Raw genomic sequence first — 19163 nt, 5'->3', positions numbered from 1 at the left:
GGACCATGTTATGAGATATTATTGTCTGGCTAAAAAAACCAGACAAATATTCATGTGTTTCTTGTCGAAACACCTTGTCTTCAGTCAGATTCTGATTCAGTTCCATCAGATTCTTCATGACTCGAGATTTCTTCTTCCTCATATGTACTTTCCTCTGAGGCGATATCCTCAAATCGGTATACTTGAATAAGATCTTGGTAATAAACTGCTTCTTCAATATCCGGAGTTGGATCGAAGCGTTTAATACCTCATTTCTCATTTTCTGGACAATTGGTTGAGATATGGCCTCTTGCTCCACATGTCCAACAATTACAATCTTTAAAACTTTCATTAGATCGAGTATGAGCTCTCCTAAAAGTTTTCTTTGTAGGTGTTTTTCCTGTGCTTCTAGATGTACTCGATGCTTGGTATGATATCCTGCTTCTTGATGGTCCACTTCTTTACCCAGATTTATAAGAGCTGTCTTTCTGTCTAGACCATACTGTTCTTGGTTTCCAAGAACTTCTTCCACTTTTAGCATAAGGATGAGTTCTAAAAATTTTTCTCTTATGCTTTTGTGGTTTACTTCCAATAATTGTTGAAAGATCATTTTCCTTACAACACAAAGGAGTTCTTTTGTTGATACCCCTTAAGTTTTTGTAATTCTTTTGTAAGGCTGCCATATGACATCATTCTGCCAATTTTCCTTTGAGAAAAGAGGCTCTTCTTGCCAGCGTATCTGGATTCCAGGGACATATTCCCTTATAAGCATTTCTCTCCAGGGACTCGGTATTTTAGCGAAGAAAAGCTGCATCGCTATGTTTTCCTCAACCCGTGAATTCCATCTATATTTAGTGAATAACATAATATATTCATCAACTAAACATATGTCATGTAATTCAAGGCTATACAGAGCTTGAGTATATTTCTTGATCTTCTCTGTATCTTAACTATTAAAATAGTCTACCCCTATAAATTGTGCTTTAAATAGGTTAGCCATTTTTTCAGCTATCTCACTAAGAGATTCTCCAGCTAAGACTGACTCTTTGGTTTCCAATGAAGTCATGTCCCATGCAATTTTAACTGATCACATAAGACTCATTTCTAGGAGTTTAATGAATCCTTCTCTGTTGAGATCAAGTGTTCCTGCAGCGATTCTCATAGCAGATATCCAGTCATCTATGAGATCTTCTCTGTTTTTGAAATCTAGTACGTCAAGGTTATGCATACTCTCATAAGGATGTATAGGTTCTAAAACAGTTTTCCCGTAGGGTGTTTGGTGCAAGAAAATTTGATTTCTCCTTGTCCTTGTTCCCGCTGAGTGTGATTCTCCACCAGTATGGAAATCGGGTTGATATTCTCTCATATTTATATTTTGAGATCACACACTTTCCCTTGGTGGTTCTTGTGAAGATGACCATGTTATGGTAGGTTGTTCACCCCCAGTAGTGTTCATCTTCAGATCTACAACTTTGAGATTTGCAAAAGATTCTGCAAGCTCTTGTAGATCCTCGAGACCAATCCTTTCTAAGGTTGTCATCAGATTAATTTCTTTTTCGAGACAGATTTAATTAGATTGATCATCTTTTCTTCTTCAGTTAAAGGTTTTGGCATCACTTTAGCATTCCCTCTTTAATGTAATAAGGGTTCAGTTCCAAAGTATGGTGGTAACCTTCCTTCTGAAATTCTTTTACTAGAACTTGGTTGTTGTTCTAGGATTTGAACTCTTGTTCGAATATCCTTTAATATTCCAAGAATTTCTTCCTGGTTTTCAAGGATTTTCTACCATTTCTCCTAGGAAAATCGATCATTATAATATATAAGGTTATTTTTGTTAATTTTAAACTTATCAGGGAGTTTGGACAAAGTTTTTGAGGTATAGAGAATTAGGATAAAGTTGAATTTGGGTTTGAAGATTTAAAACCAAGTTACTCAAGTTAAATTGTCAAAATATTCATTAACCTCGTTAAAATCCAAAGCACCGAATTAAAATCCAAATGAACAGTCTTAATCTCATATCAATAAGATAATAACATATAATTCATGTCAGCAAATAATTTCAAATAATCAAACATATGTACACAAATTTCTTGAGCCTAAAACCTAAAGACATGACAATCCCTTCTCAAGGTCAAGTATAATATATGATATAGAAATGCAATAATCTAAAATTTTATTTTGAAACGCCGTATTTTCTCATTTTAAAAATCTGAATCTTGATTTCATTTTCATTGTATTGAGATTTGCAAAGCTCTCTCTTTTTGAAAATCCGTCCACCAAAGTCGTAAAGGTTGTATTGTGTACTGTGTTGAAAGATGCATCTGAGCGAGAACGAGGGGATAGAGAACAGAACCTTCGTAGTCACCGGCGGACTGAGCTTCGTTGGTGCTGCTCTATGCTTTGAGCTCGTCAGAAGAGGGGCCCGTCGTGTTCGGGCCTTTGATCTTCGGCCAGAGTCTCCTTGGTCAAACGATCTGCTCCATCGGGGCGTTCATTGTATTCAGGGTAAAAATCTGACCTAACTAGGGCAAACCTAAAGGTTCAAATTTTGATTCTTTTTTATAATTTGGGGGATTGTTTGCTTTGCCTTGTAACAAATGTCTTCCTGGTTTGATTTTTCTACTGTTCGATTTTTACGTATAGGTTATTGCAATTGTTATCTCTGTCTCTCATTTCTATTGATTGTATGTAAAATGAAACTCTCCTCTTTATGTCTTAATTAATTATGTAATGATAATTCTAAAGTTATCAGACAGATACTCGTGTTTCAACCATTAGTTTCCATGAGTGCTCACATTAGATGTAACACGGTTAAAAATGTATGTATTATTATATAGGGGATGTTTCTCGGAAACAAGATGTTGAAAAGGCTTTGCATGGGGCAAACTGTGTTTTCCATCTTGCATCCTACGGCATGTCTGGTAAAGAGATGCTCCAGTTTGGCCGTGTCGATGAGATAAATATAAACGGTACTTGCCACATACTGGATGCTTGCCTTGAGCTTGGGATCAATAGACTTGTGTATGTGAGCACATACAATGTTGTATTTGGTGGAAAAGAAATTGTTAACGGAAATGAAGCTTTACCTTATTTCCCCATTGATGACCATATAGATCCGTATGGTCGTAGCAAATCTATAGCTGAACAGTTGGTCCTGAAGAACAATGGCAGACCCTTTAAGTGAGTCAGTTTAATCTATTTTGTCTTGAAGATTAGTATCTGCGAAGTTTTACGGATTTCTTTATGGATAATTTTGCAAATTCTTTGTTGTTTACTACTATTCAGAAAAAAGAAGGGGAAATTCTACACATGTGCAATACGTCCTGCTGCTATATACGGACCGGGTGAGGAAAGGCACTTTCCAAGGATTATGGCTCTTGCCAAGTTAGGTCTTCTACCTTTCAAAATTGGCACGACAAATGTGAAAACAGACTGGGTCTACATCGATAACCTTGTATTGGCTCTGCTCTTAGCTAGCATGGGCCTTCTTGATGATATTCCTGGGAGAGAAGGACGTCCAATTGCCGCTGGACAACCTTACTTCATATCAGATGGTAAAATGATGGTTTACAGTGTTAAAAGAATCCATTACATTTTAATTGGAACATCTTTGTGACAACTTCACGGTCTGGGACATGTCTTTCGACATGGAACTGGCTTAACCTTGGCCTTATTGATGTCCATATTTCCCCTTACTTTATAGTACTCAAGAGCTTTCAGAGAAAATGGGTTATCTGCATTCACTGTTTATTTCTTCTTTTTTTCACGTCTCATAGGACGTCCAGTCAACAGTTTTGAATTCATTCAACCTCTGCTCAAAAGTCTAGACTATGAGTTGCCCAAGTTGTCTTTGGCTGTCCCGCATGCTCTTGTGCTAGGAAATATATTTTGGGCTTTTTACACACTTTTGTATCCATGGCTTGGTCAGAAATGGCTACCGCACCCCTTTATTCTTCCTGCTGAAGTATACAAGGTGAGGTCCGCTATTCCTTGATTTTGTTCTTTTTCTGATTCGAACCATCAGCTTGGCATCTTCGTTGGAAAATATAGGATAATTTGATGATAGTTCATTGTGGAAAGATAGCTATTTGTGATATAAACAATTGACTTCAAGCATAGCATTCACCTGTTAAAAAAAACATGGGTTATAATTTGAGGAACCTTACTCATTTGATGTGTAATATAATTTTGGATCAAGCATGTTTGCCCCTTCCACTTGCCATTTTCATTTAAAGCATAACATAAGCATTTACTTCTCTGCTTGAAAAGCTTTGTTTCTAAAACAATGTATTTTTACAAAAAATGCATGTCTAATAATTGTATACAAAATACCACTAACCATACCATGATATTTTCTTTAATCTGATCAGGTTGGGGTAACACATTACTTCTCGTTTTTGAAAGCGAAAGAGGAACTGGGTTATATCCCAATGGTCAGTCCCGAAGAAGGCATGGCTGCGACAATCACATACTGGAAAGAACGAAAAAGGAGAACGTTGGATGGACCAACAATATATGAATGGCTGTTTGTCGTTATTGGAATGACTGTGCTATTTTGTGCTGCATGCATGCCTGATTGTTGCCCATTTTCGCTACTCAGAACGTTCTGCCTTTTCTTTCTACCTTCTATTGGGGCTCTCAGGGTCGTTCTCCTTTTATCCGCAGCAGCACATTTAGGCGAGGCTGTTTATGCATGGAGACTTGCAAAGAAGGTTGATTCTGAGAATGCTAGAGCTTGGTTTTGGCAGACATTTGCTCTTGGAATATTTTCTTTGCGTTTTCTGTTAAAGAGAGCCAAGCCGTAGCAGACATTGTTCTGTGTACTCACCTGTTCATACATTGCTGTTACTCTAAACCTGCCTACTTTCCATAGCTCCAAAATTTAACAATTACCCGAAAAGGAGGAAATGAACTGTCGACACGTAATGTAACAGCTATATTTACTACAAGAATCTCAATCAAGAAATTAGTGCATCTGATAATAATAACACTCCTTTTAATCAAAATACTTAAATTACATAATGTAGTCCCGTCCTACCACAAGTCCATAAGATTAATGGGAAAATAGGAGAAAGGTAATCTCCATGGCATGCTTTGGAGGTTATATGCTTTGGCTAGCCTGAGCTGAGATCAAGTGAACTTGCAGGCCCATAAGATGATTCACTCGGAGTCCCATGTGACGGTGAGGTGCAGGAACCAATTATACCTCCTAGGTTAACTTTTGGTGGAGCAAAACAACTCCCCATGTATTTAGCAAACTTTCGTTCCTTGTGGCCATATGATACAAAACTTCCAACTATCACCTGCAAGAAGCCCAGCCCAGGCTAGCCAAGCACCCACCCCCCGGACACATCCCCCACAAAAGAACAATACTTCAAATAATCCAGAATGTGTAGACACGCAAACACGTGAATATGATGCACATATCTAGAGTATAGCCTGACGAAACTAAAGATAGAAAAATTTGGTATATGACACTCAGCATAGAGGCAGTTTACTGCCTCACATCAAAGCATTTAGTGTGCTATCATGCCAACAGAAAAATCAAGCACGAATTGCACTGGGTAGGTGAGTGCTTGTATTAGAGCCACTGACTACAGAGCATGCATATTATATGATTCACACATCAAACCAATGAGCAATTCCATATTGAGCAAGCAAACTAACCTGCACAGGGGTTGCTGCAATCGGTAAGCCAGCCACACGACCACCCAAAACTCTTCTGTTGGGTCCAGATAATGTTATACTTGGTCCACAGTCCTGCTTTTCTGACCTGCAACTTCCGATAGATGATATGAACCAGAGAGTGACAAGATATCAAACTGCCCCCCGTGCAGAATTGGTAAAGAATTGCTAACAAGAAATAGGGAATAATTCCTTCAGTGCAATAACTCATATGATGAGATTTGCGTTGATCCATTGAAATTCGGATCTTGTATTATTTATTAAATTGGTATCATGAGTAGAAAAAGAAAATACTCAAGTTTGATATCCTACTCGGATGTGGACCTCTGAATCAAAATACTACATAATTCAGGATTTAGGTTAAAGACCTGAATTTAAGTATGAATGAACCAACTCAAATATATTCAAAATCGCACACCTCATCAATCAGTGAATTGTGATGTATCAAGAGATCAGATTTTGTCATCAATAACTAAGAGGACAATAGTAATACTATGTATTAAATATTAATATGACTTGAACATGGTAACCTCATGAGTTGCAGTTCCACCAGATGTCGCAACTTGGCACAAGTCAAATTTGAAATGGCACCATTGCAAGATAGGACACAGACAGCCTCGGACCATTCTGAGAAAATGCCATTATTTTTTAAGATACATCCTGAAATTTAGTTGCAGACATTTAATTACATGAAAAATGCTCATCTAGCACTTAGTTCATTTACACGTAAGAGCTCCAGAGCTACATGAATGTCAAGATCTCCCTCTGGAGAAGCCCTAATCTTAACTGAATTGAACATAAGACCTGTGTTTAGCGAAAGGTACGAATGGGAGAAATAGTACAGCACAATCTCACATGAATATAAATCAGGTGAAAGACTATACACAGCAAGTACATGGCAGATGATTCATCCGCTGTACTGTACGTCCAATCCTGTGATGTCAAAACTGTTAGAGTAGGTGTCCGTCGAGCCAAGTGTTGGCCGATGGTTCATGTTTAAACTCTATGTATAAACAATCTTTATTTTAATAATATTTGAAATTATTGTTTTGGCACATCTTTATCTGTATACTCATGCTAGTTGCATAGATAAAGTCCTTGAATATACAAATAGTAGAAAGAATATGAGATGCTCATATGATGAGTATCATGAAACTCATATTTGGAATACTGTATATTTTAAACAGTTCCTAGTCGATTCAGCCGCCGCAAAGAAGGATATAGGCCGCTCGAGTTCGAGACTAGTATCTGCGATGTGAGTACCATGTTTCATTGGTAGGGGACATTGTGATGTCCGAACGTGCAAATAGGTGCTCCTTGTAGAGTGCACTGGACAACCCTCCATAAAGGACTTTCCAAGTGGTTCTCACTTATCGAGTGAAAATGTCCTAGTTTATGGTTGTACACCATTAGTCCTTATGACCCGAGACAACATTGAGACTTTATATGCTAGCATTGCACTTTGACTTGTTTACCGACTCTCATGAGGTCATCAGGTGGCAAGGTTGGGTGTTTTGTCGAAACATATAGGAGTCGATGCATTGTAGTAGGGGATTCACCGCTTACCTTCGGGTATGGATATCCTATGTGATCACATATATATGTAGTATGAAATCTCTGATCAGAGTATGGTGGTAATTATGAAAGGGGTTTCATAGATTACACCATCGATGCAACTACGACACGAACTCTCGATATACCAATAGTTGTCGAATCGGTCGGGATATATGAGATGAAGGGACCGTACTGTACGCTAACCATAATTGAATGGTTCTTGCAGGCACTATCATCTGATAGTTAGGGAATCATGTAAGCGATGCTGCTAGGCGTTTAACATGATTGGTTGGGCACTATCAGACTTGAGTTCTGACGTTCTTATTATCAAGGAGTTGATAAGTAAGAATGGAGCAATTGGGGTATGCTCATATAAGGACATGTTTAGTCCCGAATCACATGGAGATGTGAACTCACTGCTAGTTGTATCAATGAACCATTGAGGACCACATAAGTACTAGCTTTCTAGATCCCGTTGAGAAGTAAAATAGTTCAATGTGTTGAACGGCCTATAAAGGAGTTTATAAGCGTAAATAAAATAGAAGTATGACTTCTATAAGGAGAATGTAATTTTTAATTTGAGGAAGTGTTCCTAAATTAAAAGTTGGCCAAACAAATAATGTATCTGAAAATTGTGATTTTCATAAACATTATTATGGGCTAAATTAAATTAATTCAAGTGTTGAATTAATTAAACACTAGTGGGCCTAGTAGAGTCCAAATAATTAAATTAATTCAAGTGTTGAATTAATTAAACAACATTGGGCCTTGTAGAGCCCAATTACAAATAATTATTCAACTAGTGGGCTTGAGTAAAATCAATTAAGATTTAATTGGTCTCAAATTTGTTTGAGACAATTAAATTAAACTCCACGAGCCTTGTAATCGTTACAAGCCCAAATAGGAAAGCATGCATGGGAGGTGAAGAGTTGGGAGACAATTTTTTCCACATCCAAGGCATGGCATGCCTTTGGGATACACAACGTCTTTTTGAACAACCAAGAAACTCTCCCTTCTCTCTCCCTAGCATACCATTGCCGAAATTTTTACATGCATATTCTCTCCATTTTTGCTTCTTCAATAGTTGAAGATTGCACCATCTTCTCAAAGAAAAATCCTCTTATTTTCCTAGTGCAAAATAAGAGGGTTTCTAGCTAGTTGGTGGTGGGCTTAATATTTTAGCAAGGTGTGCTCAAAGGGAAGCTTGTAGATTGTCTTTCCATTCAAGAGCTAAGGTGTTTACACCTTAGTTGGAGCCAATAATCAATATTTGAGATTGATAGGTAATTTTTCTAAAACACCCTATGAATGTCATATCGTGTTTTTCGTATTTGCTACACATTATAGGCTTGAGGTGTTCGATTTTCTTGCTACAAAAATTATTTTGAAACTTCCGTTGCGCATACGGGTATCTTAACCGATCCCCTTTCAAAAACCACACAAAAATGTCGAGATGATGAGGGTATAACACACAAGGGATCTAAAAAATTATCAGGAAAATGGTGTTTTGGAGGGGAGGGGGGGTGCATACTGATGTTTTCATGACACATCAGAAAGGGCTATGTATTGGGTCCATCGAGCGTAATATAACCCTATGACCGAGTTGCAATACTCGCTCCAAACTCAAAAAATCTTTGGTTATTTGAAGCAATCATATACCGATGATATCTACCTTATGTCAGATAAAATAGAAACCACCTAAGCAGTGCTAGTTCCTAGTACTGCTCAGTAAAACTCATACCGGATTTTGATGTCTCTTTCATAGAGACATGATGCTCAACAATCATGTGGCTGTAACCAATAATCAAAGTTTGTTTATTTGAAGCAATCACGTACCTATAATATCTAGCTTATGTCAAATAAAATAGAAACCACCTAAGCAGTTCTAGTTCAGTGGTTAGTAGAAACTGATACTGGATTTTGATGCCCTTTCATAGGGACATAATGCTCAACAATCATGTGGATTTAACCAAAAATCAAGGTTTGTAGAGTGAGAAGAAGCTTAGAAATCGCAAAATTGGCTACAGAAGGAAGATGATTAATCATTATCACTGTGATATAAAATCTTATTTACAGTTTTACAATAGATCAAAGAAAATTTGTTCCGAATTATTGTATGTTGATGCTGAAATGAATTAAAACAAAACAATCAGCAGGTGGGAAGGGCGTGTGTTTGTAAAGATGAAAAATAGAACACACATCAATTTTGGCTTAACTTTCAGTTTTTTTTGCACTAACAAAAAATAGAAGGATAAACGCTGCACTGTAAATGTAACAAAATAGAACATTCAGCAATGATACAACTTTCAGTTCTTTTGCAGCGACAGAACATAAACGGACAAACAATACACGATTGAATGAGGAAAACTCGTGTAAAGACTTCAGAGAAATGAGAAACAGTTATATTATCAACCTCTCCGGCCTTTACGCTGATAACATGCACCAGTCGAACCTGAACACATACTTTATGTTAGAGTTTGATTGTCATAGCATTGGACAGAACAATGATAAACAAGGTCCATGGCTTAAGGAAAAAACATTTTAAAAAAAAACTGAAAGATAATGTGACACAGGTGCAAAATGATACTAGAGATACTACCTACATGCACTATAGTTAAATATGAAAAAAGTTCAGCATGTAGTTATTCAATCAAATGATAAATCAATGGTAAAGAAAAATTAATAAATGAAAGTGGAAATATTTTGTCATTTTGAAACAGTTGACATGGCGTTTCGATGATAAAATTTAAAAGTAAGTGTGGATGAAACAGGGGCCTGCTGGTAATAATAAACAGGGTTCCACTAAACAGAACCTGAGTGCGTCATTTAAGCGACTAATTTATATTATTTTAATCCAGGACAAAATAAAATAGCATTCCCTTGCCTCTCAAGAGTCATCCATCCAAAAAAAAGTACTGTCATACATTTTTTCCATTACTGCCTATAACCTTTTTGCAGTTTATTTCCTATATTAAGAAGCATGCATAGACTAAAACCAGAAAGTAGAAACACATAAATAATGGAGCAATAGAGAAGTAATGAAAGACAGCTGTTTGAAGCCAATCAGAATCCAAGCCATGTCACCGATGCATATATGGAAAGCCAAGAATCTTTCATGGCAAATTCAAATTTACACCTAAAGCTGCAACTCACTGTTTTCTTGTTGCTTAAACCAGGAGGTCTGCCTCTGGCTTTCTTGGCACTGGGTAAGGGCAGCGGTTGAGAATCATGTTGTACCTTCAAGGGATGAAGCGCAGTCGGTGGGGAAAACGTCTGCGACTGTGTGGGGACGATGCCGCCATCGGCACCGTACTTTCTGGGGGCGCCCTCTCTTGCGCTTCTGCTCACCGGATTTAAAATTCATCACTTCGGCGGATACGGAACTGTACGGCGGTGGCGAAGAACCTATCGGTTTGTGAGCGTCGGCAGTGAAGTTCATGTGCATTTCTTGACCCAACGGAGCTTGCACCGGATTCGAATAGATTGTGGAAGCGACGGCGAATAGCTCACGGTTTTTCATCGCGGTTCGCATTCTGGCCGTTTCCCAAAATTTCCCTCGAAGATTTGTGGAAATTATCTAACAACCACTCCACAATGCGAAAAAAGGAAAGAAAATTGCAGATAAAAAGTTCATTTCGAGAAGTTTTTGAATTCGAGTACATGCATGCTAAATAAATTCTCCGGTGAAGAAGCAAGCCACAGTGAAAGCTTCAAATCAACAGATCGAGCAGAAATTAATAACTGTTTCATACTAATAATTCAAAAAGAGGGAAAAATTATTGATATCTTGCCATAGATCGGAGCTCAGAGCTGAGAATTATTTAGGAAGGGATTAGGCATTCGCTTGAAAGTCTCCTTAATTAATTTTATTATTCACTTCAAAATTAACATACTGGCTTTGAAGGGATCGTTTCCTTATTCCGACGTCAAAAAAATCAGTCTTTTGTGTCTTCTTCTGCTTGGTTTATTCAACTCTAGAAGTTGGTCTCACTTTAATTTTTCCAAACTGCTTTTGTATTTTGATAAATAAATGATAATATGTTGCCCTAAATTATTATGTCTAATTTAAAATACGACTTACTGAGATCATCTCGCACAAATTTTGTAATCAATTATTTTGTCTAATTTAAAATTAATTTTTGCTGACATTTAGATAAGAATATTTTTAGTATTGTAATAAATACTGCTACTAAACTCATTTATTTGTCGAATCCTCTATTCTAAAATAATTTCAGTTTATTTCAAAAACAAATAGAATCTTTGGAAGCACTCCTGAAGTTTCGGAAATGACGGTTACTAATAATTAACAGATGCTCCATTTTTCACAATACTTGCTAATATAATATAATGACAAATAAATATTAACATGTTAATTTAAAAATGGAGTTCTATAAAGTTTTTTAATTATATAAACCTGAATACAAGAAGTAAAGACCGAGTATTCTCTAAATTAGAAGTGTTTATTTAGATGATAACCATGAATTTTTTATATTTCAATTTTATTCCTCTTGCATTTCATTTAGCTTATGGTTTAGCAACTCAATGGATTTCAAACTCACCCAACCCCCCAAAGAAGTATTTTGAAATTGACTTTTTAATCATTTCCCCAGATTCAAACCACTGTTGACATTCATAAATAAATTTTTTTAAAAAAAAAAAACGCCATATCCTCTCAGTTAGCTTCAAAGTTAATCATCGTGGTCATATACCGATACTCCCTCCGTCCATTTCTTCTTTCAAATATTGTATTTAAAAATCCTGGTACACTTGAACAAAAACATGCAATGGATCAAATTATCAAAAGCTGCTCTGAATGACACGACCAATCATCCTGAAAAATTAGAAGAGTAGCAAACGGAAGAATATTGAAACTTTTATCTGTCATGCATTCAAACAAACTTATACTCTGACCAAGGAACTGCAGGAGTGTGAATGACACCAAAAGCAAATTGAAACCATCCATCAGTTTACCAACCCTGAAACGGGAAACCTCCCCACTGCTCCACAAGCTTTCGTGCATATATTGCCATGGTGCGACAAGTTTCCCATGCACAAATCTTGGTCAAAAGAGAGAGGGCACACAGGAAGTGCACCAGTTATAACAGAACAAACACGGTTAAAACATAAGACCACCTTGAGCTTCTTTCATATTTTGAAGTGAGGCTCTAAATTAATCCGTTTGACAACCAACATTGACATAAATAAATCCTAAAAAAGCCTAGCATTATGCACAAGATGCTGACCCGACGTTCAAATACGATGCAGGATGCAACACAGACAGACACCAGAGATATCTACAAACCCAAAATGCTGGGAACTCAGGACAATAACAGAATCATATGTTGATTCCATGGTGGATTCTTTGCATAAGATATATTATTATTTATTAAATGGCAACCAGATACCCATTCCAGCCACCATTAGGCGATGACTACTGCCAGTCAATACAGACTGCTGGCAGAATACACGAGTTTTAGAAGATAACGGATGATATTGAAGGAAGTGCAACCCGCACATTCCATTTCCCTCCCTCCACCATCAGGAGCGACTCAGACATTGACTTCTCCGGTGAACGTGACAACGTAAGACCTGCATAATACCATAAATCATCAGTAGCACGGGGCTGTGTGCAGAAATAAATATGTTTCCTCTTTGAAAATCTAGCATTTAATCTTTTAGCTTCAAGTTTGTCAGAAGCACACAACAGAACCTCGAACATCTGAACGACTCGGAATTTCTAAAAATAAAAGTTTTTGAGAAAGAATACGAGTCAGAAAGAAATAAATATGAGATCTTAAGCTAGAAACCGATTATTCACAATGCGATGTATAAAACATGACATGAATGAACATTAGTAATTGAGAAGTTAGAACAAATCAGACTATATAAAACTTGTTTGGTACCAAATCATCTTTACTTGAAGAGAAGGATTTTGTCTCTGGAAACAAAATAACCTCCTGAATCCAAGATGTTACACGTCCATATCAATTTACTAGCACTGAAATGAGGGAAAGAGAAGGAATATTATTGCCCAAAACTATTATCTAACAAAATTTTCAAGACTTTGGTAAGACCACTTCGTCAATTGCCAAAAATTCTAGAGCTCTACGATGGCCCCAACAAACACCCACTGAGGAGTAGATGTGTTAACCTTGATCTCAAGACTGACTCAAACACAAAACACCAAATGCTGAAATGTAGATAAATTGAAATGAGCAAACGTGACACATTCTTCAAAACTAGTAAAATACCTCTAGAATGCAAAACAGATAATTTGCAAGGCTAGATTGGAAGCCCGCCACTCAAGTAGCAGTACTGCTGTTCTTAGTCCTGCTGCAATCTAACGGTACCTTATAAAAGGAATATCAATAATACATAAGTAATTTCGTCTAGTATAAGAATAATATACATAAGTAATGACAAGTGCAAAATATACATATGCAAGGGTGGAAGAGAAACTTACCCAGATCAAACCCTCACCCAGTATTTTGGTCAGAACCGCTACCCTGCATGAATTGAGGTGAATGTGCGGGTAGAATGAACTGTGGCTGCTGCGGAAGAGCTGTCGCGACACCTGATAAAACCAACACATTAGCCACAGATCTGCCTGTTCAAAAATAAATAAAGATGATACCAACTTATGTGAATAACCTAGAACAGATGCCTTCATGCAACAAGGGGAAAGGCATTTGAGTATAAAAAATCAGATAAAGCCAAATGCTATAGGTCTAAAAGGAATTAATGATAACAAACAATATCATCTCCACAACATACATTTGACAGAGTCATACTTGGATTATATTTTTCACAAGAGTGTATGACTTGAGATTACTTCTTTCGACTGCAATAAATGGGTATAACTGGTCGGGCTTAAAAATAAAGAACAATAAACAACACAGCCCCACTTAGAATACAAACTTAGCCACTCAATTCAATTCTCATTCAACCCAACACAACCCCTCAACATCCTAATCCAAAGGAACATTGTAGCCAGCAACCAGCAAGATACTTCGGGGCAGTAAAAATAGCAGTGAACAAGTTATGAAACCACCATCAATATCATCATCTAAACAGACACAACTTTCAGTATCCCAACAGAATACCCAAAAAGACTAGGAAAACAACCATCGGAAGAATTTTAGTTAGGTGCCTCGACTTCCAGCCAGATGCTACAAACAAGGTGCAAATATTAGCAGGTTCTAGCATTCTAATAGTGCGTACAAAATCCAATTCCAATGTACTTCGTAAACAGGCATGTTATAAAAGTTGAAAAAAGGAAATGCAGTAAAAAATGAATGCCCCATATAATCAGTCATATAAAATCCAAGAACTCAACAAACGTATGGGCCCATGTCTGCTAAAGCAAGCATATTTACCAGTAGGATACGGCACTGGAATAGTTGGAACGGAAGTTGTAGTGATTGCATTGACACTAGGACCACCAAACTGCACAATCTGATGGCCAGGCATTGCATAGCCCTGCAATGCTGTAAAACTATGACTTCCAGGAACAGACTGGTTCATCTGGTTGTAAGGATACACGGTTGTGTTAACAGCACCAGGAACACCAAACAGATGAAGGTATTGCTGACTTCCAAAATGACTGTAAATACCCTTTAATAGAAAATAACATAATTGTAAAATGATATATACACGGCGTAATCAAATAACCAGCACTATAAAATTTCATAATCAAAAAGCCCCTGAAATAAAAATCTTGTCTACTAAACCCATTTTACTAAACTTTCATATAAAAACTTTTCGTCAAATCTTGCATTTTATTATATTCAATGAGTAATTCTTAGATTTTAATAGAAGTTTTAATAGAAAAAGTGTTCTTATATTAAAGTTTTTATTCATTATTTTGAAGCATAATACAATTATTATTTTGTGTTGCAAGATAAAACTTTTCGAGCTAATATGAATATATATATATACAAACACACACACACACACATATACATACATATCCATTACTAAGTATTTCTTATTTTATTTAAGATAATTATTACATGGACATTTTTATCTTCAAAATTAAGCAATTGTGGTATATGATTTTCCAATTTATCAACCAAAGGTAATCAAGGGAAAAAAAGAGATTTCAACCAAATAAGTCTTTCGAGATGAAATTTGGTACAGTTGGTTCTTTTATACAAGTTCTAGTCCACAGGCTTCTTTAATATGAAAATGTCAAGGGTAGTCTTTTGGTAATGTTCCCTAAAAAGAAATTATAGTAATAAATAAAATCCAAAGCAGTTTTCTCAATGCTACAAACCTGATGATAAGCATACTCAGGACCATACGCAGCATATCTGTATCAATCAATGAGTTGAAATAGCTAATCGTAAGAATATACCAAACTCAAAATGCAACTCAGGGTGAATATAAAGTAATACAAGAAGAGACAATGATTGTGGAGTCATAAAGATGATAAAAGACAGGTAATTAAATGCATGAAAAAATTGGTGGAAGTGGTATTTATTTAACGAAGTTTTAGTAACAACTAAGCAAGACTAAATATAGAAAACCAAACATTTTTTACTAAATCCTACATAATTTAGCAATTTCCTTTCTGTTTCCCAATGACATCACATCAAAAATAAGGTTTCAGCTCACTGAAAATTCCAGGCGTGTGGATGTACGTCATGGACAGTTTCTCGAACTTAAAAAAAAATATTTTAAATATCATAAGAATATTAAATCATGACACGAAGCTCACCCGTAAGGAGAATACATTAAGCCTTGCTGAAAGCCATAAGTGACTGGCTGCTGGTAGCCAAAACCTCCCACATAACCACCCCTAGCAGCTGGTAAACCTCCAAGATAAGGTGATGGAGATCTGAGACGCCCTATAAGCAAAATAACCATAACGGCATTTGCAGAAATTTAAAACCGAAAACCTATATCTTGGCTCACAGGCCACAGTCATGCTCCACTTGACAAACAATCCAACTAAAAATTTGAGAAGCAGTATTCCGAGAGCTACACCAAAACTTTGCATGAATAACACGGTGGTAAGTTTAACTCACGTGTGAATGATAATACATTAACTCTTCAGCCTCTCTGAATAAAAGTATATTTGACACCAATTTAAAATATATTTCCAAATAATCAAAAAATTGACAGGTGTACAAGTTTTATGGATTGCTTAGTTTTCTGATAGGTGACTAAAATTATTTAGCACAACAGTAAAAACCACCATAACAAAATTTTCTCTAAATCATGCATTAAGAAATTTTGATCAAGTCCATAGGCAGTATAACAGGGTAGAGCTCTTATGAGTGAATGAAAAGATGCAAGATTATAGTTATCCTTGAAATCGGAAAAGTCAGGTCCACTGCGACATTTCAAGCCAATCATTCAACAAAATTGATAATTGGGTAGCCTAAAGGAAATCCGATATGCTATCGATGATCATACGAGTTTTCCACAGTTCACAACCAAAATTAGGTGCATTACCAAAAGGAACCACTGGCCGAGGTCTCCCCAGTGAAGCTAGGTTACAATTTGCACGCCTGCCATCAATAATTGGAGTTGGATCAGCACAAGCTCTCCTAGCAGATTCAGGATCCCGGAAAGTCACCTAAACCCTCCACGCAAACACCATTACAAAACCAAGTCATTCATTTACCCAAATTTCCATTTCAGAAAAAAAAAATCAATCACAGAATCAGTTTGTAATTGAAGATGATAGAACAATTTAGCAGTCAAATGGCATCAATTATAATTTGAGAAGATGATAGAACAATTTAGCAGTCAAGTGGCATCAATTATAATTTGAAGGAAGGTTTACATGTAACTTAATTATATTGAATTGTCCAGATTCTAAGCCGGAAACTTCATACAATTCCATTACAAAAACAAAACATTAAAAAATAGAACCAAATGGAGGCTATTTTATTAAATGGTATTATAATTAGGATAACAAGAGCTCACAAAACCGTATCCTTTGGATCGACCAGTATTCTTGTCAGTGATAACAACAGCCTCAAGAATCTCCCCGAACTGTTCGAAATACCGACCCATGGTTTCACTCTGAGTTTCCCACGCCAAGCCTCCAACAAAGACTTTTGTGAAAGTGGTGTCCCCAAATGGAGAATTCACGTACTGAAATCCACCCGGACCAGAGCCTGAGCTAGGACTCGGTATTACCGGCTGCTGCTGCTGATAAGCCATAACACTTAAAACTAAATTAACCTTTTTTCTGTTATTCTATAGTAACAGAAAGAAGAAGGAAACTTCTGGAAGAAACAAGGAGGGTTTAATGAACAATTGATCGCAAAATGTGGAGGAGGGCATCCATTAAAGTGGAGCCAAAATCGGCATTCTGAGAGGAAAAACCTAGGAAAAGGCGATTGAAAGCAAACTAATCCAGAGGCAAGAAATTGGACAATAAGGTGGAATTCGTATAAGGATACAACAGAAATCAAAAGGGAGAAGAGAACCCTAGATTGAGGGAGAAGTAGACGAAATCATAAGAAAGAAAAAATGGTGGGGTTTGGATCAGCTGTACAACAGAAGACAGAAAGTGTACGAATGGAGTATGATGGGCTATGGGGGCGTGGTGGGGAAAAGGTGATCGTAAAACGAAAATTCAAAATTCGGCCATCGAAGAAAATGAAATTTTGTGTTGTATTTACACATAATAATATTATAATATATATGGAAGAGCAAAATTTATTAATCAAGGAAGAAGAAGGTGAAGGAAGGGGGTTAGGGTTTGAATGAGGGGAAAGAGATTAGAGCGGGGATGATGGATGAAGAGGCTACTTGTCATTATTTGGGAATTAATTTTACACAACTCACTCACGGTGACCGTCAAAGATTTCCTCAAACCTTATACCATCCAAATCTAAATAGATGATTTTTTTTATTGTTTAATCAAAAGATCTTGTATTCTCTGTTTTATAAAAATAAGTCTATTGTGAGACGGTTTCACAAATATTTATCTATAAAAAAAGTCAATCCTACCGATATTCACAATAAAAAGCAATACTCTTAGCATAAAAAGTAATATTTTTTTATAGATAACTCAAATAAGATATATGTCTCATAAAATATGACATATGAGATCGTCTCACACAAATTTTTGTCATTTTACAATCTGTCGTATTTTTTTGTTTCAGTTTTTCTTCATTGTTGACTTCATAATTAATCCATCAAGTTTCCTATTTTTTCGAAATTCGTCTCTATCGTTATCTTGATGTTAAGATTAACGTGGACCATGACACATTTCTTTTCACAAATCAATCGAACACTTCTGCCCATTTCACTCTCCACAAATACAACCCTAATTCCCAAATTAGAGGAGGGAAGGGAGATTGGTCGGAGACACCACGACGAACTCGAAGAAGTTATAGCAATTTCAGATTTGATCCTACTACATCATCTGCCATGGTAAAAAAAATCATTATTTTTCATGATTTTGTTGTAGTTTCTCAATTATCATCTTGGTAGCATGCTTGTTTTGTGATGTTTTATGAAATTTTGAAGTGAATATAAATTGATCCTAGATGTGTATATATATGCATAGATTGTATCTCTATCATTGTGGAATATAAATTTTGAAGGTGGCTTTGTAATTTTTTTCAGTAGATTAAAGCAAGCATATCCTTAAATTTTGATTTTTATGAAATTATGATTGCCTTACATAGCATGGTTATTTAATTACAAATTTACTTTGTATGTTGTAACTCTGTGAGTTGCTTATGTGATCATTGACCTAAAATTTCAAGTGGGAAATAAATCTAGCAATCGGACTAAGTCAAGTTATAGTAAATTGATGATGAGTCCAAGTATCGATCTCAAATAGAATAGTTAATTACAAGAATTTATATCACTTAACTTAAGCTAGACAACATAAATAAAAAGATGATATATAGATTATTAATCTAAACTATTAAATAAAATAATTGCAATTAAAAAAAAGGATTCAAATATTAATG

General features: G+C 36.2%; 3 protein-coding genes across 5 annotated transcripts; 1 reads left to right on the top strand and 2 right to left on the bottom strand.

Moving 5' to 3' along the window:
- The first annotated feature begins 2099 nt into the window (after positions 1–2099).
- LOC142524313 (uncharacterized) lies at positions 2100–4786 on the top strand. Its single transcript, XM_075628237.1, has 5 exons — positions 2100–2484; positions 2817–3159; positions 3265–3533; positions 3756–3952; positions 4350–4786. The coding sequence occupies exons 1-5, from the start codon at positions 2295–2297 to the stop codon at positions 4782–4784; spliced, it is 1434 nt and encodes a 477-aa protein (XP_075484352.1). The 5' UTR covers positions 2100–2294; the 3' UTR covers positions 4785–4786.
- Positions 4659–11192, bottom strand: LOC142524314 (AT-hook motif nuclear-localized protein 10-like). 3 transcript variants are annotated; one of them, XM_075628239.1, is made up of 4 exons: positions 9632–11192; positions 6195–6324; positions 5647–5752; positions 4659–5303 (listed from the first exon to the last, which is right to left on the bottom strand). In XM_075628239.1, exons 1-4 carry the CDS (start codon positions 9678–9680, stop codon positions 5094–5096), a joined length of 495 nt encoding a protein of 164 aa, XP_075484354.1. In that variant the 5' UTR covers positions 9681–11192; the 3' UTR covers positions 4659–5093. The 3 variants fall into 3 exon arrangements, 2 of the variants coding, with proteins under 2 accessions (XP_075484354.1, XP_075484355.1); XM_075628240.1 differs by having other exon boundaries at positions 6195–6291; positions 9632–11190; XR_012814866.1 differs by having other exon boundaries at positions 5647–6291; positions 10372–11187.
- A 1142-nt stretch (positions 11193–12334) lies between these two features.
- On the bottom strand, positions 12335–18011 carry LOC142524291 (uncharacterized). The gene is made up of 8 exons (XM_075628198.1): positions 17155–18011; positions 16678–16801; positions 15938–16067; positions 15494–15530; positions 14595–14832; positions 13682–13792; positions 13470–13568; positions 12335–12807 (listed from the first exon to the last, which is right to left on the bottom strand). Exons 1-6 carry the CDS (start codon positions 17392–17394, stop codon positions 13695–13697), a joined length of 867 nt encoding a protein of 288 aa, XP_075484313.1. The 5' UTR covers positions 17395–18011; the 3' UTR covers positions 12335–12807; positions 13470–13568; positions 13682–13694.
- Positions 18012–19163: the final 1152 nt, after the last annotated feature.

Source organism: Primulina tabacum, chromosome 14, assembly GCF_025594145.1.
Source record: "Primulina tabacum isolate GXHZ01 chromosome 14, ASM2559414v2, whole genome shotgun sequence".
In the NCBI taxonomy this organism is placed as follows: domain Eukaryota; kingdom Viridiplantae; phylum Streptophyta; class Magnoliopsida; order Lamiales; family Gesneriaceae; genus Primulina; species Primulina tabacum.
The sequence above is the reverse complement of the archived record's forward strand: the minus strand, read 5'-3'. Positions and strand labels throughout refer to the sequence as shown.